The 25,777-nt window shown below is 40.2% G+C and overlaps 1 protein-coding gene across 7 annotated transcripts in view; it reads left to right on the top strand.

Annotated features, from left to right (window-relative positions):
* mast4 (microtubule associated serine/threonine kinase family member 4) overlaps positions 1 to 25,777 on the top strand; it is an 86,300-nt gene that overhangs the window by 28,663 nt on the left and 31,860 nt on the right. For 4 of the 7 annotated variants that reach the window (XM_071205039.1, XM_071205038.1, XM_071205037.1 and 1 more), the window contains exon 4: positions 12,250 to 12,281. In XM_071205039.1, coding sequence (XP_071061140.1) covers positions 12,250 to 12,281 — 32 coding nt within the window. Of the gene's footprint in view, positions 1 to 3,969; positions 4,176 to 12,249; positions 12,282 to 20,906; positions 21,191 to 22,899; positions 22,981 to 25,777 lie in introns of those variants that run through there. The other 3 variants (XM_071205044.1, XM_071205042.1, XM_071205043.1) reach the window with 2 other exon arrangements.

Raw genomic sequence — 25,777 nt, 5'->3', positions numbered from 1 at the left:
CAAAACTAAGGCCTCAGGATGACTTTAAGACGTGAACATGGTCATTTTTGTTTTGTAACATTAAAGGTGGGGTAGGTAATTTTGGAGAAACCAGCTTGAGTGCGCTAGAATTTGAAAATACACAACCGGAACAAATCTGCCACTTCCTTACAGAGCCCCTCCTCCAACACGCACATGACCAATGAGGGAACGAGATAAGTTTGTGCACAGATGGAAGGCTGACAGGCAGGTAGGCCATCCAGTTATTTTAGCCGGGCCGGCTAAAATGATTGGTCGTGCTTTTTACAGCGCCACGGCTTCCACAGATGAAATTATTTATGGATTTTTGTCAAAGCACTTAAGATATTCATTGCTATCGGGATGTTAAGAGCATTCCATGGAATATAACAAAAAGTGTATCTCGAGCCTGTTTCTCAAACTTACCTACCCCACCTTTAAATAAAAGAAAAAAATTATAAAAGAAAAACAAGAATTCCGATCCCCGATTTTTTCTTCCGATCTTTTGAAAATCACGTGATCGGAGCACGTGATCAGATCGGGACATCTCTAACACAAACCTATATAACACAATACAGGGAAAACAACTAAAAGAAAGCACAATGGGGCCTCCTTTAACCAAATGGTGAACTGTGTCACTGCAGGTAGTTTGATTTTAATACAAGAGAGTGTGTGTCAACAACTAAAGAATAACAATACACATTAGTAATACTACCTTACTGCAAATAAACATTTAGCTAATCTTTGTGAATTGCTTTTATCTCTATTGTTCTCCTCTTGACTGTTTGTATTCCACAGAATAACTTTGGAAACCCATCCCAAAATGACTAAGACCAACCATGCAGTATGTTGCCGTAAACATAGTTGTGATAAAGTCCAAATCAAGTCATTGCTGTTGAGACGTTGAACCCCTGTCATTCGCTCTGTTTCAAGGCAAGGCAAGTTTATTTATATAGCACCTTTCAGCACCAGGCAATTCAAGGTGCTTTACAAAAATGAAAGACATTCAGATAAAGGCATTTAAAAACGGTAAAAGATAATAAAAGAAACATTAAAAGAAAAACAAAAAATGAAAGACATTAAAAAATGGCATTTAAAATCAGTCATTAAAAAGAAAAGCTAATAAAATAAACATTGAAAGATAAAAGTTACAGTGCAGTCTAAGATATGAATAGTTCAATTATTTCGGTTCTTGATTTTTTATTTATTTACAGAACCTCCGTTTGGAAATCCGATACAGATACAGTTCTCAATGTGACGGACGGTGTTATGCAGTTTGACTTTGTTATATGAAATTGCGGAAATGAATTAAGGAGAAAGCCTATTGGAATTTTTCCAGTGGACTCAAGCTGACATAATTCTCATCTTATGAATGCTTACATTTGCAAGGCTGTTGCAATGTATTCAAAATAGAAAAAAACAGGGATGAAGTGAGAGAGATGTGTTGCAGCTGTCGGTTCGTCTTGGTTTCTATCTTCGTGCTTGGTGTCAAGGTTAAAGACTTCTCGTCCGCTGGGAGGTTGGCTCTGCAGGGTTTTATCAGGGGCGGATATTCTCGCTCCTTTGGTGGTCAGATGGATTCTTTGCACTGCTTTGTATGGAAGGAATTGATTCCTCCTTTCCTCGCTGCTCTCTTCACAGGGCCATGTCCCTCCTCTGCCGGCCTCACATCTGCAGGTTGCCTCTTGGTCTGATAAGCCCGGGCAGAGCAGAGGCTGTGGGTCTCTCAATCAGCACTCGCTGCATGCTTTCACTTCCTGCTCCCCCTTTTTTCTCCAAAGGCAAAGGGAAACAACTTCTTCTGCCCACCTGCCAGGAGGAAATGACTCACGGACAACCCCTGGTCTTTTCCCAAAGGCAATTCTGTGGCTGTGCTCCAAAGCCACTGGCACGATGTGTCTGCCTCATAGCTGCCCTGAATCATGACCTTTTATCTACACTGTCTATGATCATGAATCATGTTATCTTCTAAGGGCTTCTGTTATTATTATTTATCTAGTGTTTTTTATTGAATTATATCAATATTTATTTTTTTTGGAATGGAATTTTGGATTACAAATGACTAAATGATTGCTGATATTTTAAATATATAGCTTTTAGTAAATAGAAACATCACTACAAATGTTTCTTAAAGCTCAAAATAACATATTCAAACAGCTTTTTTGTCCATTGTGCGAAAAGCAAGATATACAATTTACGATGACATATAACACGTAAAGAAGCACATGTTCGCAGTAAAGAATCTGCTTCCAAGTATTTATTGTTTAGAGCCATTTTAGTCCCATTTTTCCCTGTCGGACGCTTAAATATCCAACAGAACCACTGGCTGGATTGCAAATACATTTTGAGCCAACATTGAAGGTGTCCCATTAATGCATTCCAATTACTTTGGTGATCTCCTAAATATTCCTCTAGTGCTACCACCAGGTCAAAGTTTTGACAAAAAGGGTGAAGATGAATTTTCTGTGCTGTTGTTAGATGTATGTTGCTTATACAGACACTATGTATTGTACATACTCTTCTCTATTAAATAAGACAAATGGCCCCTCCCCTGTGTTCCTGCAACTTCTCATCTTCAGTGTTGGTCCAATGTGGAATTTCCTTAATTCTTCTTGTAGGCAGCCGCAGACTGAGCATTGAACATTGACTGAACATTACATGAATCTTTAATTCCCTCAGGTAATCTGGTTGGCATTGTTCAAGCCCAACAATTTGACTACTGTAATCCTCAACCTCTGAGGGTATAAAAGGCTTTCTTAAAAGAAAGAACTGCCTGATTACCCGAGCGCAGACCTGAGCCTTCTGCTCCTGGCTCTCTTATCGGCACCTCAGCACAAACGAATCCAACTGCAACACTCCCATCAGCTTTCTGTTTCTTTCTGTACAGGTTTTGAAATGGGAAAGTTGATGTAGCGATCACCTGTGTGACAGTCCCGTACACCTCCTCCACCAGCCTGTAGTAGTTGGAGAGTATGGAGTGACAGCTACCAAGAGAAATCATTTGAGCTTGGCTGGCGTTGAGGAGAATGGAAGGGGCCCACTTAATATTCACAAAGCAGTGCCACAGTGAATGGAAATGAGTGAGAGAGGGTGAAAAAAGAGAAAGTGAACAGGGGAGGAGGGCAAAGAAAAACACAGAATGCGAAATTGCAGGAGAGAAATTGTCGGCATGGTAATTGAAACAACTTATTTTCCAAATTCCTAATAATTCAGGAAGGTGTGGGGACATTGAGTTAATGAGTGTGAAGATCTGCGGTCGCTCGACGAAAAGCTCATCTCCGTGCATAGCTGTAGGAGACAGAGCAGCGCGTGAAATTGTTGGAAATCGACACAGGATATTCAGTACACAGGCTGTGCAGGGAGGTGCAGCTGATTCCAGCATGATAATGACTCAGTGTTGGGTTGTTTGGAATGAAAGGAAGTATTTCTTGTTTACAAATTGGCCCTCAGCAGTTTCGGTGACATTTTCAGAGCAGGTTTTAAAGGTCTTGGGCAGCAACATTTTTTCACCTAAACAGCTTGCTAATTATTTTCTTTATCTTCCATAGAAAACACTTTTTTCACTCTCTTTCTCTTCCACATATAATGGAAACTGTTGTCTCTGCCATCCTGTTTCCTCCACTGTAAATCTTGTAGTCTTCATGCGACTCATTCACTGCAAAAGACCAGTGAGGTCTGTAAGCTGCAGACAGGATGTAGGATTCATTGTTGAGTTGGAGCAGAACAATGCTTGGAAGGATATCCTCTCTTTCATGGTCACCTAGGGTGCTCAAAAAGCGTGGCTTGCTCAGAGCAATGAGTCTTGGGGCTCCCACTTGTCCTCCGTTCCTCACCCACACACCCCCACCCCCTGCTATGCTAAATTAGCACTGCCCATCTTCTCCCTCATGCTCCCTCTCTCTTTCTCTTCCCTGCGCTCGCTACATCTCTCTCATTCACTCCTGAAGTTACAGAGGAGAGGAACAAGAGGAGGTGTCAGCTGACTGACGCCTTCCAATCAGATAAGTTCTGATGGAAGTGTTGAGCCGCTGTAAGATCACATTTATCCTGAAGGAGGCAGAGAGCAGGGCGCTGGAGCGGAGGCTGTGCAGCGCGGCTATGCACCGGTAAGAGGGGATGATAAGTCGGGACTCTTAACCATGGACGAGTCCAGCATTCTGAGGAGACGCGGGTTACAGGTAGGCGAGCACATGTACCGTGTGGAGCTGTGTCTGAGCTGCAGGCTGACTTTGTACCGTTCCGTATGTATGCGTGGCTTGTTCATCTCCTGTGTTGCTCTTTTAACGGAACACAGTTAGTACTTTGAGACCCTTTTGGCAGTGCAGGGTGAGCAGCATACTGGCTCTGCTGGAGAGGTGTGCCTTTGTCCTGTGGAGGGTGTTCATGTACTACATAGGTTTATTAGGATATTCAGGTTCTAACAGGTGATGGAAAACAGGCTTTTTTAATTTTCAAAATGTTATTTGTCTTTTTACATATTTGGAAATGACTATTTGTGTCCAGACTGTGTTACTTTTTAAAACCGCCTCAAATCGTTTGTCACATTGAATTAGTGTCGGCTCTCGGCAGAAGGACTGCGAGGTATACTCATGGAGATAAATGGTTTGTTTGGGAAAAGTGTTTTGTTTTCTTAATTGACTTTTTAGTGAGGCTTTCGCCTTTTTGTCAGAACATCCTGATTGAGTTATAAGCTCAATTCAGGAAGTGCTAACAAGTGATGTAATTCATCTAATTATTTCTGCCAACACTCGGCTGTAACGTGAGACACATTGTAGACGCAGGTGGAAAGGGAGGACGGAGTGTTCTGAAATAGGAAATGGCTTGTTCTGTAACACCACATGTCGTATATTTTTTTAATCCGAGACCTTTCTGACATTAATCATTTCCTCCAGCCGAGCTGACGCACTCTGCAGTAGGTGTTACAGTGAACCTTACATTGGACTGGATTTATAATTAAGCTTTCTCTAGTTTGGGCCACTCGCAGAGTAATTGACCGAGCAAGCCTTTTTTAAATTCAGCTCAAACTACGGCATGTGTTTTGAATCACAAACTCGGTGCGTCATTTGTTTTAATTAGGCTTCACTCTGCAATGGAAGGGCTCTTGTGTTCCTTCATTTCATAATCAACTAAGGTGAGTTTCACTTGTTTCAGAACACATTTTTCATCTGCAGTGTTTTATTTATTTAGCTGTCAAGCCAATCTATTGAGCCTTGCAGTGTTTTACTTTCATTTTCACAGATTTAGTGGCAATATGTTCCTCTGTGATTATGCATCTTTCTCAACAAAAGAATCTGAAATTCTGACATTTTAATTCATGCTCTTTGAATTGTATTTTTGATTTTCCTTTCTACAGAGGAACCCATTAATAACATTTCTGTAATTGCGTTTTTCAAATGGTTCCAAACAGTAAGTGTGTGCACTGATGCCCTAATCTCTCTTTTCTTTGTTGGACACCACACACACACGCCGACACGCCGACACACCGACACACACACCGACACACACACCGACACACACACACCGACACACACACCGACACACACACACCGACACACACACACCGACACACACCGACACACACACACACACCGACACACACACACACACCGACACACACACACACACCGACACACACACACACACACACACACACACACACACACACACACACACACACACACACACACACACACACACACACACACACACACACACACACACACACACACACACACACACACACACACACACACACACACACACACACACACACACACACACACACACACACACACACACACACACACACACACACACACACACACCCACCCACCAGCTAAACCAAGCACAATAGCCGCTCCTGTCATTAGGCTTTCTGTAAGCGCTCTAACTTTCACGTTCGAAAGGAAACACGGAAGTCAGTTTGTCCGGCACATGAATGAAGCTGGTTTAGCTCAACAGTTTGCTATTCATTCTGCGACCAGGAAGGGATGACATCATTGGAGTCAGACCTTGTTTGTGTTGTGGAGGGGAACAACCGGACTATTTACAGTGCAGAGGATGTCTGTGCTTTTAGCCTCCAGGGAAATACGTTGACATATTTGAATGTAACATTTGCTGCTTGGCTTTGTTCACAAATAAGTATTCTTGTAACAGTCAACAAACACTTGTAGGTTCAGTGAATTATCTTCTTTTGAAACTTGATAGTCTGAAAAATGTGCCTGTTAAATTTCAAAGCTATCAATCTTCTCCTTAAACTATTTGAAACACATTTTTCACAAATCTCCAATGAATCCTTTAATGTGATATCACAACATCCTCAAATATCTCTCTTCAAAGTGTGTTTACTTTCATCATTGTGAGATTGAGTAAAGCTTTGCAGCAGCATTCTCAAAAATATCCAATATGTACAAAATGAAACCTACAATATGGCCAACAATCCATTTCGAACACTGTTACACTGGAGACATGCTGTATGTGGAATAGAAAAGTGGTGATCTCATGTAAGAACATGTCAAAACTCTCTGACGTGTTCATGTTGGTTGCATCGGGAATGTAACTGTGCAGATATATTTTCAGACAGAAAATAACTGCGGCATCTTCCAAGCAACAATACACAGGAGAGCTATTGCTTCCCTGTTTCAGATGCGTTCATGAGTTCTGGATCCATTGGTTAGCTTATATTGTTCAGTTCATCTCAGACTATTGTCTGCTTTACTGGATGATTTGAAAATGATGTTTTGCTCGCTGGTATTTTTTGTATCAACTTTAACTCAGAAATGTTTCACTACATCTATGGGCAGTCTTACAAGCACCTCTGCTCTCCACTTTGATCACATCTTTGCTTAAGATGATATTCCCTTTAGTTTACTTTTTATTGTTATGTCTCTATTCTCATAAGGTTCTTTACTCTGGTTTGTAAAGCATATACCCACCATGTTCCCTCATTATGTAGGATTTGTAGGATGTTATATAGATTTGAACGATGCCTATAGCATGTCTTTCACCCTAATTAGGAGCAGCCAGCCAGAAATAACTACATTGTGAGTTTTACTGTACTTCTGGTATCAAGCACTGAGGAGTGAGCCTCTGAAGAGCCGTTTGTGTGCGGTGGCATGAGCCAGATGGGAAGATGTAGCCTGGCTGATAGAGAAGTGATGGTACAGCACTAAGGTTGGTCTATAAACCATGTTGATATAACCACAACTGTGGGTTAAAGCCTGGTTGCATCATGTTCGGTCAGTATTGTTAGTGGTTTTAGTAGCATTTCTTAATCTTGTGTTGCCTTTTTGTTACACATTTCCTTGCTATTTTACAGCTTGTTGTATGCAGTGACTCCCGGCACTGAAGTTTTCTTTTTCCCCGCGTCTTCACAGTACCTCCTGTTTCCACTTTAGTAGTTTCCAGTCCTGTCATCTCCAGCTGTTCATCCCGTCTGTCGTCTGACTTTAACATCACTTCTGTCATTTGCTCCTGTCCCACATGAACACACGGCAGTGAGTGGAGACATCAGTTAGAAAGATGCAAAAGCAAGTTACTTTGTAAAGTATACATATGCCATTTCTATTTATTAACACCTGGTGGCAGCTGTGAACAAGACTATGCGCAACAGCAATACAATGTGTGCATCACGGATGGACAGTAATATATAAGCAAGACATTTTGGCAAATCCTGGGAGCAGTTTTGTGAATGTGTTTCTAGTGGATGGAGCCTGTGCAACTTGTAAACTGTAGTTCTCACAAGAAGTTAGACAGGTGTGAGTATCTTGAATCAATTATGTTGGCTTTAAGAGCCCATTATCATGACGTTAAAAGGAACTCCTTATTCAAATGTGATCATCAGCTTGGCAGGACATTATGCCCTGCGCCAGCCTTTTAAGGACTTTCCTTTTAACAACTTTGCACGAGGCAGTGGATTAAGCATGTCTGACTTCTGACATGTTGCTACGAGGAGCAATGTGTGGAAGACGCCAACACATTGAATCAGCAAAGCGCTCCAACTGTTCGTGTGCTTTACTGTTGGATCTCCCTGTTGGCTCACAAATCAATATTTCTCAGGTCGAGGCGGCGTAATGGTGGAACATATTACTTCGGACAGGAGGTTTGCATTTACCGATGTTGTTGTCATGCCTAATGCAAGTCGGCTGCGTATGTGTAGTGTCTATATGATTCAGGTGATGAACTGTTAACAGACTGTTGACTTGAGGTCAATGTATGCACTTTTTAGATCTTCAAACGGTTCTTTAATGTCCGTCTTCTTCCTATGGCATGTGTCGGGGGCAGATAACCAGCTTCATTGATTTATTAGACCTCTCCTAATCTCCCCACCAACACTTGAGGTTTCCCTTTGAAGCAGCATTTAGGTTAGATGAAGTGAACCTAATTATGAGTAAAGTCTTTAATTAGGAACTTTTTTTCATTCTCAATGCCTTTCCAAAGACATCTAAAGCATAACACCACAGAACAGTGCTCTAATCTTTGATGATCGTGTATGCAGTACATTTTAAGTCATATATTTTAAGTCTTAATAAAGTTATAATCAAGTAGGGACGATTCCTTTGAGTTTAATGCATATTCAAATGATCTATTGAGTGCTTCACGCTGTCCTTATTCCTGTGTATAGCACAATGAAAATGTTAGTCTCCGACTCCTGCAGGTTTTCAGGCTTCGGATAAGTCAAGTTATTTAAAATACGAGCACACGCTAATAGCATGTAAGCACGTCTGTTTCCAGTACAGCCCTCACTGTCAAAAGGACATATAACTCAAGGTACTAAAGGCAACCATTTGCTGAGGGTTGCAAATACTGACTAAGTTTAGCTTCTTATTACAATGTAGTTTATTAGATCTGGTCAGCCATCCTAACACATAACTGTCGGCTTGATACAGGATATCCGTACTGGAATCCAGATGCAATAGGAAAGATTAGGAGGATTTAACATTGTTTGATGACATGTCTTAATATAGAATAGGGGTTTTCTTGCCAGTCAGCGGCAACCCAAAGTAAAACCAAGAACATTTGTGATCTTGGCATGTAGGAAAATCCAGAAATAAATCAAAGGGAATAATTAATGATCCATTACACATAGGCCTTTCACACGAGCAATACCGCAGCTTTGATGTGGCGTCGCTCAGAGGAAATGTTGTTACTAGAGGTCAGTAATTGACATTTACCCTGTGGAACAATAAACCATCTCGTGTTCATCGTGTCGGAATAGTTTTCTCTGGAGCATTGGAAAGATTACCGGATAAACAAATGATTTAAACATGCAAGATTTAATGTCAACAGCGGTTTGTTTCCCTAACCGACAACTTTCAAAGATGAAAGGTTTTCATGCAATTACTCTCAGTTTGTACTGGCCGTTTGACGATTCTCAGCCTCACAGGGATCATAACATCTAATAGAAATACCTGTATTTATGTTAACCAGGATGCTGACTTTGAAAAACACACGGCAGCGCTATTCATTTTCATTTAAATCCTAGATGAAAAAGTGATGTTAGTTTGTCGTTTGTGCAAGTAGTGCCCTGTAGCTTGCAACATATCATCTTTAAACTATAACCCTTAAACTTGAAATGTAATTAAAAAAAATGCAATGTTTGTATTTTGTTATTAATTGTTTTTGAGTTTTAGAAGCCTTTGAGAATATGCTGATCCAATCTAATCAAATTACTTAGCCTTACCCAAAGCTTTAATAAAGGGTGTTTCGCATACATTTGTATACTTCAAACCACAACTACAACTTGTATTAATATACAAAGTAATTAAATGGTAAATAGAATTAATTTAGCACTTTTTCATTCTTAACACTCTAAACAAAAAAGCCAGCTTTCATCTTTTCATCATCCTTATCAGTAGCGATACATATTAACACACACACACACACACACACACACACACACACACACACACACACACACACACACACACACACACACACACACACACACACACACACACACACACACACACACACACACACACACACACACACACACACACACACACACACACACACACACACACACACACACACACACACACACACACACACACACACACACACACACACACACACACACACACACACACACACACACACACACCGTTGTGCCCCTCAGGAGCAATTTATTTGGGGTTCAGTATCTTGCCCAAGGATCTCTAACATCTAGACTACTGTGGCCAGGGATTGAACCAGCAACCTTCCAATTGGTGGACAACTGCCTCAGCCATTTTAACACATACAAATAAAAATATCTATAATTCAAATATGTGAACATTTAAGTAAGAGTATATTTTCTACATAAACAAAACAAGAATGTACAAAACATGCGGTTCTCTCATTGCATTAATGTCTCCCTCCGGTCTCGGCTGTTGATATGGCGGCAGCATGACTCACACACTGTGACCATGACATTGACACACGGCTCAGGCTCCACTCTGAATCTGAGCACATGAAGAGAAATGTCTCTAAGGCATGATGAGAGGTGAATTCTACTCATAAAAGGGAGAACATATATTTGTTTCCCTACCACCCTGCTAATAATACCAGTAGGTAATGCCTTGTGATAATCACACTTTAATATTGTGTTAAAGAGACTGAATAGGAAACCGTGGTTCTCAAAAGGATAACATTTCAAATGGTAATGCTGCAGTTCATGCATACATTGTTTAGTGTGAATCCCTTGTGCATGTGGAAGCATTCTGAATCCAAAGTAGGTTAGTCATATTGTTAACTTGTGTTATCCTCATGTTTATATGACATTTTTCTTAGTTTCTATAAGCTCAGCGTTTGGCTTTTCTTACGGAGCGAGCTGTCTAAAGGTGTCAAGCATCATAAACATAAATAAGTAAGTCATTACAAGACATCATATTACCATTTTCCAGAGGAAGTAATTGATTTCACATGTGTCTTTTCAATAAAGGTCTTTTTACACTCAAATTGTCGTCATTATAGACTTTAACACAGTTCTTTGGGGTGTTGGGGTCGTTGCATATCCCAGCAGTGTAAGTCATTCCCTGCTGGTAATTAGTGTTGTGTGAGCTGTGGTCATGTCTCCCATTGAAAGTCTCTGCCCTTGGTTCTCTGTAGGCAGCTGGGGGAGTCAGACATTAAGCCCTAATTGATAGCAAAGGGAGAGTGGGGCTTAGCCCTTTTTCTGCTGACGGGAGCAGCCAATACATACCAAGTCAATGGGGAGACCAAGGACCTCGCCCTTATCAGGTTATTCGACAATGAAATGTCTAATGGAATCACTGGGAGTTGTAGTCCCTAAACAAAACTGATCCAAAGCTTGGTTATTTATCAGTGCACCCTTTACTCACAGCAAGAGGACAGACAGGGTCGCTTTGTAATTGCTGATAAAAGTGAGTACAGGGACATGTCTGATAAAACCACCTGATTCTTTACAGGAAGCTACTGTAATTAAACAAAGAGTTGTGTTAACTCTCATGAGGATATACCAGTCTGTACACGCTGTGCTGGTCTGTCACTCCGGTCTGTTGGTCCTCAGATTGAATACCTTTCCATGCGGCACTGACGAATCAACAGATGCTGCAGCAGTCGTTTTTCTAGTTACGAATCTGTTCCTGGAAGCTTTTAGAAAAATGTGTTCATTAGGGTGTTAAAGTGATATTTATTTGTATGTGAAAAAGCTGAACAATGAATAATCCTTTGAAGCAACAAGGTTGTGAGAACATATAATCCCTCAAGAAATCAATGAGGCCATTGATGGGGATTTCTGTGCTTCAGTACACAATAAAGCCTGACCTCTGCTTACTCTGTCTTCAATAGGAGACTTCAGCAGCATTTTGACACTGTTGTCTTTAACTAAAGGCATCAAAAGACTTATGCATGCATCAGGTTCCATTAGTTGGATCTGTATTTCACACCTGCTCTGTGATCTCGTTCCACATGTCTATGAGGCTGTAACGCAGCAGCAGGATGGGACGCCGTTTGTTATTTTAAACGGGACCTCAATCTCTTCCTCAGTTATAACTTTCATTATTTTAGGCAGTATTTTTTGAGTTTCTGGGGCTAAAAATCTACTACAATAATAAAAAGACTGGCTGATTTCAATGTTTAAAAATAAAGTTATGTGAGTTATCATCATGTTTTCAACGGTATATATTTTATGAAGTGACATCTTTTGTTCGTGTCGGCGGGCTGCATATCAGAATAAATGATGTATTATTCAAAGTTTATATTAACGTTTTGAATGATTGTCTTACAACTCTTTTTTTCTTTTTACAGAAAGAGCTGAGTCTTCCACGAAGAGGCAGTTTGTGAGTACCAAGTACTAAATGTTGTTTATACACATCTTGCTTACAATTCAGTGGGTTAACTTGTTTACATCAAATAGGCTAATGAACATAAACCTCCACTTGTCACAATAACCAGTACATTGGTAGGGCAGATAATGAGCTCAAATTGTAATGAAGGTTTGTGTTAAATATAACGTTTTTAAACATTTCATCTTAGATGTACGCTGCCAATAATGTAAATACACATTCATAATTGTATTGAGCAGTAGCGCTGCATCATATATTTGAAATGAATATGATTATGTACATATTTATCTGATCACTTAAAATGGAAACGATGAACATAAAATAATCAAACTGATGTTCATAGTTGTTTCTCTTCAAACATACAAAAGACGGTTTAATTTGAGATGAGAATTTAGATTCATAAACCAAGACTCTGTACTCATGTTCATGCATGGTCTTGTCCTCCTATCAGGCGTGATGACTTTGTGATGATACATAAACTATTAGTTTCATACTTAGTCTAACCTGCATCATAAACACATCACAGTCTGAAATAACTAACAAGGACGTGACTCTGAAAAGGTTTCTGTTGTTATCATGCGCTTCACATCATCTGCAGTTTGATGGATGTACCTCTGCGTTCAGTCAGTGGGAGAAAACGAAAAAGTGATGTAAATTAGCTTATGAATAAGCAAAATGCAATTTAGTTAGACTTTGTATTCATTTTTAAATTAGCTAAACACTTATGCAAACTACAATTTGTGTTATATTTTGGGAAATGGATGTTATAATACTTAATTTGCTTATGGAGATTGATAATTATGTAGGGTTAGTGAACAATAACTGAATGTTTGTGCAGCCTTCACCTGTTGGCATGTTTTCTGCTGAAATGCATTTGTGAGCTTCTAAGATGTATGTATTTTCATCTACATGTTTTACGAGTCATGTTAAGATGTTCGCTTACACAATGGTTCAGTGTAGGATCGCAGAATCATTTCCATCTTTCAAATATTGCTGGATGAATATGATCTACTTTACATTTTAATGAGTTGCTCAAAGGATCAAAAAGTGGATAGATTTGATTTTTATTCCAGCATAACTTTTGGGAAGCAGAGTTCATATTTTAGGGTGAAATACATAATTCATATGATAGTCTATTTTGTTATGAGAAAAAGAAGATGGGTTTAATGTAGGGGTCTTCAATTAAAATTCAACGAGGTCCAGTTAGAGAAAATCTCCCCGTGCAAAGGTCCGGAACATCAAAATGTCTAACTTGCTTCATGAATTAATTTAGTGTGATATATATTGAAGTGACCTGTAGCTTTATCAACGTCTGCATGTAACCAACAACTGACTGCCAATCAAATAAAGAAAGTACAATTAAAAAACAACTATTTATTGTCAATTAACATTACTTAAAACTGTGGATATGTGTAATGTTCCTTTCGGGCTGCATTTACAAATAAAATAGAGAAAATAAATACAACTAAAGACACAGCCACGCAAACACTGCGGCATGTGCTCCGTATGGGTATTGCAATATTTGAAGGGCTGGAGCGGCGTTCCGGTGCTCTCTGTCAGCACTCCTTTCAGACGAGACATATATCACGTGAAGACACGTTACGCTCGTGTTGTGTTCAAGGAACCTATCTTTGGCCAGGAAAAACAGGTACTCGCTTGTTTAATTATTTTTGCGGTGTAGATTTCTTCTTCTTTTTTGAAGTGAGAAGTTGTCCGTCAGTCGGACTGACGGACGGACTCCCCCCACCCCCAAAACGAAAACTCTTCGGTTCTCCACGAATTACACAAGTCATCCAAATCAGCATTAAAAAAGCGGGAGGAGCCGAAAAATCCCCTATTAATGTATTGATTATAGCTCCGGGTCCGTATAGGTCGGCGTCTGGGTCCGGATCCGGACCGCGGTCCGCCTGTTGCCGACCCCTGGTTTAATGAAATAAACTGTCCTCAGGCTTGTTGGTCAGATGTCTCTTCGGTACATGATACTTTGACTGTTGATTCTCCAGATGAAACAGCTTTTAAGCCAGGTGCATAAGCCAGGGCATAACAGACTTCCTGGGTATTGATTTTTGGTTTAGTTTGCTATATTTTATGGTGGAAGAGAAAGATTTACCCATGACACCTTGCTGCTCTCGCTCACACCTCAGCAGAGGGGGCACCTACTGTAATAGAGGTGAGCCATTACCAACTACATCGATTTATATTTATAGCGCTGCGCTGCAGCCTCTGGTGACCTTGGTAACCATAGTAATGGTGTTTGAATATCACAAAGTTGGTATAATGCTTAAAGTGAATCATAATTACATTTAGTTTAAAAGCCTATGAGGTTTGGACTAATTTGTCGCATTTGAAATGAATATTTTGTAAGATGGGTATATTTGCGTTTCTTGATTGGTATTACTGCTTCAATCTGAGTGTTATCATTTGCCTGATTTAAATGTGTTAGACAGGGTGTGTGACAGATGGGGGAGCAGGGTAGGGAATAAGGTAAAGTTGGTTTACAGCCTACCTTTATTTATATTCTAATCACGAAAAAGAAATACACGAAAAAGCGGTGTCGGAAGAGGGACTTGGATCCTTTACTTAAATAAAAGTACAAGTAAAGTTCCTGATTTCAAATGTGTACTTAAGTTGACATACAAAAGAAAAAAGTATGATATTTGCCTCCGAAATGTAGTGGAGTAAAAGTATAAAGTAGCATTCATTGGAAGTCAAAATATAGTACTTGAGTACAATACTTGAGTAAATGTACTTAGTTACTTTCCACCACTGTGAAAAAATAAAGTATGTCGGACCATTGTTCTTTTTCTGTTACTTAAGCCTAAGAGTGGTTTTGCTGTGAAAGATAGCCAGCTACTAAACATTTAAAGATATTCAAATAGCAGTTCATTACCAGTTATCCTTTTCCACAAACTCTTTACATCTTTGTGGTGGGCATTTATTATGGTCATTTATTTTCCACAGTCACAGCACAGTGACGGGTGTATCTTTTAGACTATTTTAATATGTGGTGTTGCTTTCAACATGAGTCATTCTACTGGTGTGATGACTGGAAAGTATTTATAGGCTGATCTTAATATTAGAACTCTTTTGCTGGGTCCAATTTAATAACTTGAAATCAATAATTTGTAGGCAACTCAAGCCACACTCATTTGGTTTCTTGATACATTTAGGTTAGATTGTTATTTCAAGCAAAACATCACAGCCTGCTGCAGTTTCAAAAAATCTGTTGTGCTGCCCAATTATATTAGCTGCTTTGCCATGCAATAGGATATCTATATATAAAGAGGAATTGTTTACTGTAGATTCTGTTACTTGGTCTTTTTAGGGTGAGAGTAAATTCAGCAGATGCTGTCAGCCACACTACATGAACTTGATCTCTGCACATAAAGTTGTTGTCAGAGGATAGCCATTTACTGAGATTTATGAGTGGAAGTTTTACAGTTGCAGTCCTCCTGAAGCTGGAGATATGAACAGCGTGTTCTTATATAAAATATATATTGAGTCTGGGACTTTTTGCCAGCATATGTTGTTGCAGAATTGATTAGCGATCAACATAAACCCCTGTGTTGTGCCTCTGTGGTCCAAGCTTTTCTGAGAGGAGGTTGCCTGCTCACCTCACATGCCCACTCTATCCTTCTCATTCAATGATCATTTGTCAAGTTAACACAGAGTACCATTTTTTAAAAAGTGCATTTTTTGATTTTGAGATTAGTAACAGCCTCACAAGATAAATCTCTCCCTTAAAATCTGGTGCACATCATTTGTATTCATTGAAATCGAGCATAGGCTCATGTTGCAAAGGTTTGCCTTGCTGTGTAATCTTACGTTTTTACAAACACACAAACGAACGTTTCAAATTTAAGGCTGCATCAATACATAGTTTTATATTATTATTTAATATTGGCTATCAATTCATTTATGGAGTAAATGAAAACATTTAAAAAGTGCTGCTTTTTTAAGATAATTATGTCTCAACTGTATTTCCACTCGGCTCCACAGAGCTTACGTCTTTTTACTTAATGTTTAGTTTTTTCACCTGCACTTTAATGTTTTGGTTTTGTGAGCGTTGAAACACTCAAACTGGACTTTAAACTAGTGGTAATATGCTGGATAAATTAATTGGCAACTGTTTGCTTGCAATTTTCCCGTGTCCACTTTTTAACTTGAAAATAAGTAATTGTTGTGTTTAGTGGTGCACGATAATTATCGGCCCGATAATTATCGGTCCGATATTAGGAATTATGACGTCATCCCGATAAACCCGATAAAAGTATTAATAGCCCCGATAATATACAATATATTTTTTGGGTAAAAAAAAAGAAAAAAATACTGTGGTGTGGGTGGATTGGGGTGAGGGGCGCTTGTTTTTCACTCGGCTCCTCCCGTTTTGCCAGTACTGAGGTATTAGTGGTTTAGGAAGAGGGGAGTTTTTCACAAATCCAGCGCTCCCTAACTCACGCCTGGCTGTGACGTAAATGGTGTGCGGCCGTGAAGCCAGGACAGTAAACAACATGTCGTCGGTAGTATGGGACTATTTCAAAGTTTCAGAGTTAGATAGTTCGCTTGCTATTTGTATTAACACATGCAATGCAGAAGTTCCACGAGGAGGGAAAAAGGCAACAAGCTATAATACTTCCAACCTGATTAGTCACCTGAAACATCGCCATGGCTACGATGGTGTGTTAAAAGCGTACGAAGACGTCTGCGCTGCTAAACTAGCGGCGAATTCAAAGCCAGCTGCAAAGGCACCGGGGCTTTTACCTATCGACGAGGCTTTTGAAAAAGGCAAGAAGTTTGCCAGATTTGTTTGTGAAAATAAATATGGTCACTTTGAAGAGTCAGAACTGTTCTTGGCTTTGTTTTGTTCATAGTAGTAATGCTCATGTCATTTGCTCACTACTAGTCTATTTTTTACCACCAGGTGTGCAAAAACTACAGGTACATTTCATATATATATATATATTATATTATTATCGGTTATCGGTATCGGTATCGGTGTTGAGAAGCAGGAAGGTATCGGTATCGGTTTCAAAAAACCAATATCGTGCATCCCTAGTTGTGTTTAACCTGTTAAGCCCCGGGGGCGGGGGCTCCCGCAGCATCTTGCAAGAAACAGTGTCTGAGGGCTTCTTAACATTTAACAACCTATTAATGTGTCATACACACTTAACGGGAAGAAACTCAGCACATAACTCACGGTAGAAATATTGTATACTTCATCGGGTCTGCACAAACTAGATATCTATGAAAGCTGAGCTTCCATAGATTCCAATGGTATAAGTATCATCACTGTGCGACCAGAACTCAGGGCAGCGAAGGCCAGCAAAGACAACACACAACTTCACTTTAGAAGAAGATACACTTTATGAATCTTCTTTCCCCACTCTGTTGTGTTTACACACATTACACACAAAGGGGAGGATTTACATGCACAAACACAGAGGATATACATGCACACGCACAAACACAGAGGATATACATGCACACACACAACCACATGCAGGTGGTAGAGCAGAGAGGCTGCCAGGTACCCGGCGCCAAGGGAGCAGTATTGAGGTTAGGTGCCTTGCTGAAGGGCACCTCGGCAGTGGTCTTGGAGGTGAACTGGCACCTCTCCAGCTACCAGCTCACTCCATATTGTTTTTGGTCCGATCAGGACGCGAACCGGCGACCCTTCGGTTCCAAGACCAAGTCCCTACAGACTGAGCCACTGCCGCCTCAAAACGTGGCAAAAACGGCAAATACGTCTTACCTTTGCTGTTTTCTGATCAACAGTCGTGTTCAATGGCATTAAAACGCATATAAACGCTGCTGAGGGTTAATCCAATGTCTCCGTGTCACTTTGAAATGATTACTGATAATCCATCATCATATTTATGGCAATAAGCCTAGTTTTCAGTTTTCAGAGCATAACATAGCTTTCGGTTTGGGCAAACTGCGTGCGCATCACTCTCACTCCTCAATGGTAACGTGTAGGTGGATTTAGGAACTCCCTCTCAATTCTATTGGCTCCAACGGTTCAAAAGAGGTGTCAATCACCAAAATCGACCAATAGGTTCCAGATATATGGCAAATACACCCAAATGACCGCAGAGGTGTTTTTTTTCTAAACCTCTCTAAAAAGGTCAAATGTCACTTGTTTTGCATCAATCTTGATACAGGGCACTTATGATATGTTATACTTTGGATTCCTAAAGCTTTTAGTCTGCTATCCCATCATTCAAGGGTGGTTTTGGTGGAAGGTGGAATGTCATTTTCCAGCCTGAGAGCTGAGACCTGAAAAACAGGCTCAGGGCTTAACAGGTTCAAGCATTTTGCACTGCCCCCAAGTGGCCACAAATGACTTTATAGAATGGAATGAATGGACTTCTGTGGCACTTTCTGTGTAACTAAAAGCAGTCCGCATGCAGTTTCTGAGAGAAGGATGTGGGCCTACTTCACCTGCATAAAAGTAGACCTGATTTCAGAGAAATAGAAGCTGAACACTAGAAACAGCTCTGCAGTGTGCGTTCTTCACACCACAGGAACAGTAACAGTCATACATTATTATTAAAACCTTGGTGATTCACCTGCCTTCACCCAAAGCTACAAATTACCAGCGCAAAAATAAATCAAACAAATTAGCTACATATCTTTATTTGACTTTATTTTTTAAATATTGCAATGACATATGAAATGAATGTCATTGTTATTTTTGTAAATACCAACCTCGTTGTGATTCATTAACACATCTCTGTGTTGGCAGGAAATCTTATACCTTCACATTTAGAATCTGCACTGCACACTCTTATATATCCTGTGTGCTGGTTTTAGTTATAATTAATTTATCCTTTTAAGCTAGAGCAAATGTTCTTGGATGTATAGACTTTAAATGTTTTATATTTTTGCTGGACTCTGAAGCCGGCTGTATGAGAAGACACTGAGTGTACCTCACAAACTGACTCCTCATTGTGAGATGCTTATATTCTATCGTAGTTCAATGGAAAACCTGATTTCATCAACATGTAGTTATTATGCTGCAGTTAAAATGATTGAGACTGTATGATAAAGGAAAGAGGATCAATACAACTGTAATGCCTGTTCGTTTAAGATGAAGCTCAAGCCAGGAGAGGGTTAGCTTAGCTTAGCAAAAAGGCTAGAAACTGATGAAAACAGCAAGACTGTCTTTTACCAAATGTAACAGCTAAAAGGAAGGTATTCTCTAGCAGGTCAAACTTAAACGATGCAATTTTCCTTTAAAAAAAAAAAAAAGCCTGAATGTGTAGACTTATGGCATAAAAATGTGTTTATTCCTTTATTCAACCCTTTCACTCCACTTCCTATTCCAACTTATAAAAGACCTCTTCTACCTTTTTATGTGCTGACATGACAGGAAGTTATGGGTCAGAGGTTTCAGTTTCTGCCAAACACAGGTTCTATACAATGTTATCATTTAACCTGGCTTCCTTTCGAGAATTACGTTTTTACTTACTTGCATTCAAGTAAAAGAGCCTCAAGCTGCAACATGGAAAATGTACCAGAGTAAAGAGATGAATGACGATGGAAGAATCTGTGTGAAAATGCCTTGAACTTATCGGCAACTTAGTATACTTGAAGTATTTAGCTGACTCGTGACCTGCTTTACTTTATGTACAACCTGCATCTTCTTATGCTTTAGTTCCTTCCTGCCTTGTCTTCCAGTTCTGTGGTTAACAGTGTTTGGTGTCATCTGCCGTGGGTCTTTGCTCCTCAAAAACGCTCACCGTGATAAAGAATTCATGGTAAACTGGATGAATGAGTGAGTGAGTGAGGCAGCAGCTAAGTGCGTGGTCTGCTTTCTATACTGCTGCCATCATTACAGGTTAAACAAAAGCATCCTCAAACAGCAGTTATTGTAGCTGACTCATTGCAAACACTACACATTTTTTTGTGGTGTATTTTTATTCTACAGTGTGTTAAACATAATCTGAATAAGCCTCCTCTTGTCATGCAGCATTTCATCCACAATACATGTAACAAAATTGCATTATGGGGGATTTTACGGATGATAAGCAGAAGCCTTCAGGGTTTTTTAAATGCCTGCAGGGGCTAGGTCACTCTGCTGCGTCATCATGCTTAATAACTTTACCGAATTCTTTGACTTCCGTCACCGCCAACATTCACATGCCTCTTACAGAATCCATGCTCCTGCCTGCCTGCAAAGATGAGATGTTTTAAACTAAGAAATCACTGCAACATGCATGTGTTACTTCCTCCTCCTTATTTAATTTGAGTGACTAGTTGAATAAAAAGGATAGAAGCCATGTGTGAGTGCATTCCTCCGTGCAGACTGACTGACGTAGACTGGCAGGTAGTGGTGCATTATGTTTTTCTTTCCACGATGACATCACCCCCGTGGTTGTGGTGACATTGCATCTGCACGCCTCGTGTTAGCATCTGCCAAGGGGACTGCGTGTTAAGAGGTGCGGACAAAATGTGGATTTAATTTATTGCATCTATATCTGCTACGTAGCAAGTCACCAGCTGGTGGAGGAATTGTGCTTGGGTGGAAGGGGAGGGGGGGGGAATATGTGCATGCATTTGTGAAGGAGCAGGGGGCGTGTATTAGGGGAGGGATATTATCCTGCCTCCATGCCCTCCGCAGGCAACTGAAGATCTTATTTGACAGCTTCAAGGTGGGAAGTGGATAGACAAAAACAAGAACCGTAACCCCCATTTTTTTTTAACCCCCTCCCTTTTTTTGGGGGGAGAAAAATCCAATCATCGTACTGTGGTGGCTGGGTTTGGCTCTTTGTCAGTGCAGGGGGGGCGGGAGGCAAGGCAGGCAGTGTGAATGCATATCATGACCACAATAGAGCAAACGAGCACAGTTCAGCCATGAAAGCCCAGCGGGAGAGGCTGAGAATTCCAGGGCTGACGCTAGAGTGAGTATTTTCCTCCGTTATCCGAGCAGAGAGGCAGCTCCTCTGCAGTGTGTCGCTCCATCTGTCTCTGTGTCATAATTGTTGCTTACCTTCACTGTTGCTTGTGCAGCGTTAGCATTAGCAGCAGCAGCAGCAGCAGCAGGAAGTCTAATGTCAAATCGTTCACAGCTAGTCAACAGAGGCTTACTTGTGTGTGTGTGTGTGTGTGTGTGTGTGTGTGTGTGTGTGTGTGTGTGTGTGTGTGTGTGTGTGTGTGTGTGTGTGTGTGTGTGTGTGTGTGTGTGTGTGTGTGTGTGTGTGTGTGTGTGTGTGTGTGTGTGTGTGTGTGTGTGTGTGTGTGTGTGTGTGTGTGCGCGCGTGTTCACACATTTATATGTTCATGCAGGTGTGTGTAAACTGATTGATAACATGTTATGTCAAGGAGTGTCGCAGATGCACGACATGCTTTCTTTGCTAGGGTCACACACACACACACACACACACACACACACACACACACACACACACACACACACACACACACACACACACACACACACACACACACACACACACACACACACACACACACACACACACATACACATACACATACACATACACATACACACACATATACAGTGCACATGTAAGCAACACACACATTATCATACCACACCTATGAATGGCAGTGTTTGTTGAATGTGATGAATAAGGCGAAGATCTGTGTGTTTCCACCGCAGGTTCCCCTTTTATCCAAGCTAGTCATTTGATACGTTCTTTTTATTTAGGTCAATCAGGTATTTGTTATGGTTCCCTCTATTTGAATGCACAATTGGATCGATAAGTGACTGTTAAATCTGCTTTAAAAAGACTCTTTCCATGCTGATTTTCTACATGCAGATATATTTTTTTCTAATTATTCCAACATTGTCATGAAAAGACCAAAACCCCAAATTCTCTCATTACTTTCTGACGTTCTCAGCTCCAAGCCCATTGGTTCCTACTGAAGATGAGTCGCAAGTGAAAACTTTGGCTTTTAAGAGGTAATGTTCTTGAAACAGCTGGCCACTGTATTTTGTATCAAACAATACCCAAACAGAAGAAGAATAACAGTCGGGCTTTACATTAATAAACAATATCTGTAAGTAGGATGCAGTCATCATTTGTTTTGGTCTTTTTATCGAATGTCTTAACATAAGAGAAATATAGAAAAATATGCAGGTTTATTATTCTCAAAGTGTATTATGGTCTGCCACTGCAGTACAAGTTACTCACCTCAATATGACCGAAGGCTCTGCAGTGCATCAGTTTAGTTTAAATAGTGTTCAATCCATGACACAGGTGAAGGAAGGTCTTCCTGTATGACTTAAATCACAGAAAATATATATATTTACCTTATTGCAAAAAAGAATTACTAAAGAATGTGAAATGTGGTTAATCTGTAACTTCCTCTATAATCTTTGGCCTTTGAGAACACACACTTGGCTTTGATTTGAATCTTATTTGAAGCAACTTAGGGGTAGAGACATATCAAACTGTGCATCCATGCCACGGGAACCTGCTCTTCAAACACAATGTTGGTTCATGTGACAGGAATCATTACTCATCATGATGCTGCTGCTGCTGCTGCTGCTGCCTTCATCTGGGCACGTGTCAGAGCTGTGGGGGGGTTTCTGTCCTGTGTGTGATAAAAGGCAACTATTCACTCCACTCCATTTAACTTACAGCCTAACACCCCGAAGCTTGAGTCCCACTCCCACTAGCCCCTGCAGTCCGTGCAGTCCGCTGCACGCATTTCATTTTTGGAGGTAAGCGCTCTTCACCCGTGCCTATGTTGTTTTGAAAGGCCTGTCAGTGCATGTTTGAGTCAGTTTTGTCATCATGCGTCACAAGACTGGAAGTGCACATTCATTTTCCCCTCCGAAAATCCTCTGCCATTGAAATGACATTGAAAGAGGAGGACACGGTGCTTATATAATGTTGATGGTGTCCCCCCTCCCCCCGTCTTGGCCCTCTCTGTTCTGAAGTTTATGCTCCTCTTTCATGTGCTAAGTAGGATTTGTGGCATTTGCAATACATCAAAGTGAAGAATGGTCTGAATCGGCTTGGATCCCAGCTGGATTGATTCATTTAGGAGTTAGTGTTGAAAATGGTTAAAGCTAGTTTTAGTTATCTCCGTAATGGTTTTCTATGGAGGATTATATCTTGGATAGTATATGATTAGATTTGATAAATCTGTATGCCGGTAGACCGTCAGATTACTTTATGAACATCAAGACTTTTATCCTTTTGTTTCTAAACAGATGATTTCTTTAGCGGGATAATGCATCTGTGATGTCTGAAATAGCACGTCCTCTCTTTGAACTCTACATTTCATCCGACAAGAAGCTCTGATTGTGTCTTTTTATTCGGGGTCAAGCCTTTTTTTGAGGTTGCCGTTTCTAAAATGGAACCATCTGGTTGCTGCTCCATGTTGCCTAACTGGTGTTTATGTAATGATTGGTTGCTTGGACATCATAGGCTCCAGGTATAATAATAATAATATATTTCATATATATAGTGCTTTTCACAACTCAAAGACGCTCAGGTATGTCCAGGTTTGTTGGTGACGAGACAGATCGGAGTCTTGTCTGCTTCCTCTCGGTCTTCTTACGGATGGTGATAACACACAGATATCATCCGTGAGATCAAAAGGAATTGCCAATAGTTTGATTGAAAATACTCATGTCATTAATCAAACATCCCACTTCAAGGTTCGCTTCAGTTTCAGGGAATGTAGCATTCTGCTCTAGCTCCTCCTAAACACAGTGAAATATGTACTTATATAATGAGGAACAGAAAAGTTCATTACACAAGAAAATATCTGTATATTCTGAGAAAAGAGCCAGTGCTTGCTTTCTGTCAGGTTTTGTTGGCTTTACTTAAGCCGCTTCTGATTTTGAGAGAGAAATAGTCAAGATTTTCTTTTTCCCCTGCCCATTCAAAACTCTCAATATTAAAGAATGTTCTTTATCAATGAATAGCATGAAACACCCACCCATGTCACCTCTGATCCGCTCTCCTGCTGCTCAGTGTTCATAGATGTCCCAGTGGAGCAGGGATTTCAGTGAGTCAGCTCCATCCAAGAATGCAGAGATGTTTTTAAACTGGCTGTTTTGAAAATGTTTTTTGCCATCATGTACCAATGCATGGGGTGTAATGCGCAGTTAATGTATTAAAGGTCACCTATTGTGCAAAATCTACTTCTTCATGTCTTTTATACATCAGCATGTGTCCCCTCTGTGGAAAGAGACTCTGAACGTTTCAGGAACAAAGATTCTCTCTCTTTTTGTCCTGATCCATTTCTATAAAAACCTGTCTGAAAATGAGCTGATCAGATTTTGGCCACTTTATGATGTCATCACGATTGTTTGGCTTGTGTAGCCATTAGCCAATCAGCAACCAAGGTAACCCCCCCCCCCCGTATCACCTGAATCTCCTCCTAGAGCACCATTGAGTTCTTCTTAACCAAATATCTCTCAGAGGGGCGTGGGGAGGGGCTCCTTGTTTTCATTTAAAGTAACAGACACAGAATCAGCACTTTTGAAACGGGGCTGAAACAGAGGGGATTATGGGATGCTACAATGATCTGTTTGGTGTTTAGAGCCAAACACTTCAGAGACATGTGTCATATCTGAGCCCTATGATATATTGATGAAAAACAGTATAATGGGGACCTTTAACTTGGATGTTCTAATAGTGATGCAGTAAAGTCTGATCCTATACAGTCCAAGCAGGTTCACGTGTAAAACTGGTGATGAAACTGCTGATTCATCTCTTTGGTCAGGATTTGTAATGGATTACATTCAATTGTTTTCAGGGTTTGTTTAATGGTTGTACATTAAGGCGTTTACATACATCACAGTTGTCTGAGTCAAGTTAAAAGGAGAAGGTTTTAATAACATATCAATGAGTTTAAAGTTAGCAGAGAGGTTTTAAATACTCATTATGAAAGTATTTGATCTTTTGGTGAATTTCTTTATGACTGAAGCGTTGTATATATATCTTACCAAAACAGTTGTCCTGCAGTGTATGGCTGGACAGCTGAGCATCAGCCTTGGCAGAAGACTGTGCGCAGAATTATGTTTTTTGAGTGACTATTTCAGATTTAAAGATACTCTGAGGGGTTTTTGACCCCTAATAGTACGATGGAGCAATGTTTTAACATGTTGGTTCCCACCTTGTTTATTTTATGCCTGCACACAAAGATGTCATACACATTCTTCTGCCTGTTTCATGTTATTGTGCTGGAAAAACACGCCATGAAACCACAACATCTCCCATCAAGATAAAGAAGAAGCTAGCATAAATGGGATGACATGTATGCTTAACTGCAATGCAAAGTGCATTGATCTTTTTTTTGGTAGTCGACCATACTCACAATTGTTTTATTATATTATTATTATTATTATTGTGAGAACCAGAAAATATAAACATAACTTTTTTTTAAAGATATCTTTTTATTTATCATTCGTTAATAAAGCAAAAACAATTTCCAGACCAACCCCCGAATGTACTGTAGGACATTTGAAAGTGTTTTTTTGATTTGTGTCCTCGCTATTTCAT

This window comes from Pseudochaenichthys georgianus, chromosome 12 (genome assembly GCF_902827115.2).
Source record: "Pseudochaenichthys georgianus chromosome 12, fPseGeo1.2, whole genome shotgun sequence".
Classification (NCBI taxonomy): Eukaryota; Metazoa; Chordata; class Actinopteri; order Perciformes; family Channichthyidae; genus Pseudochaenichthys; species Pseudochaenichthys georgianus.
This window is presented reverse-complemented; position numbering and strand designations above follow the sequence as displayed.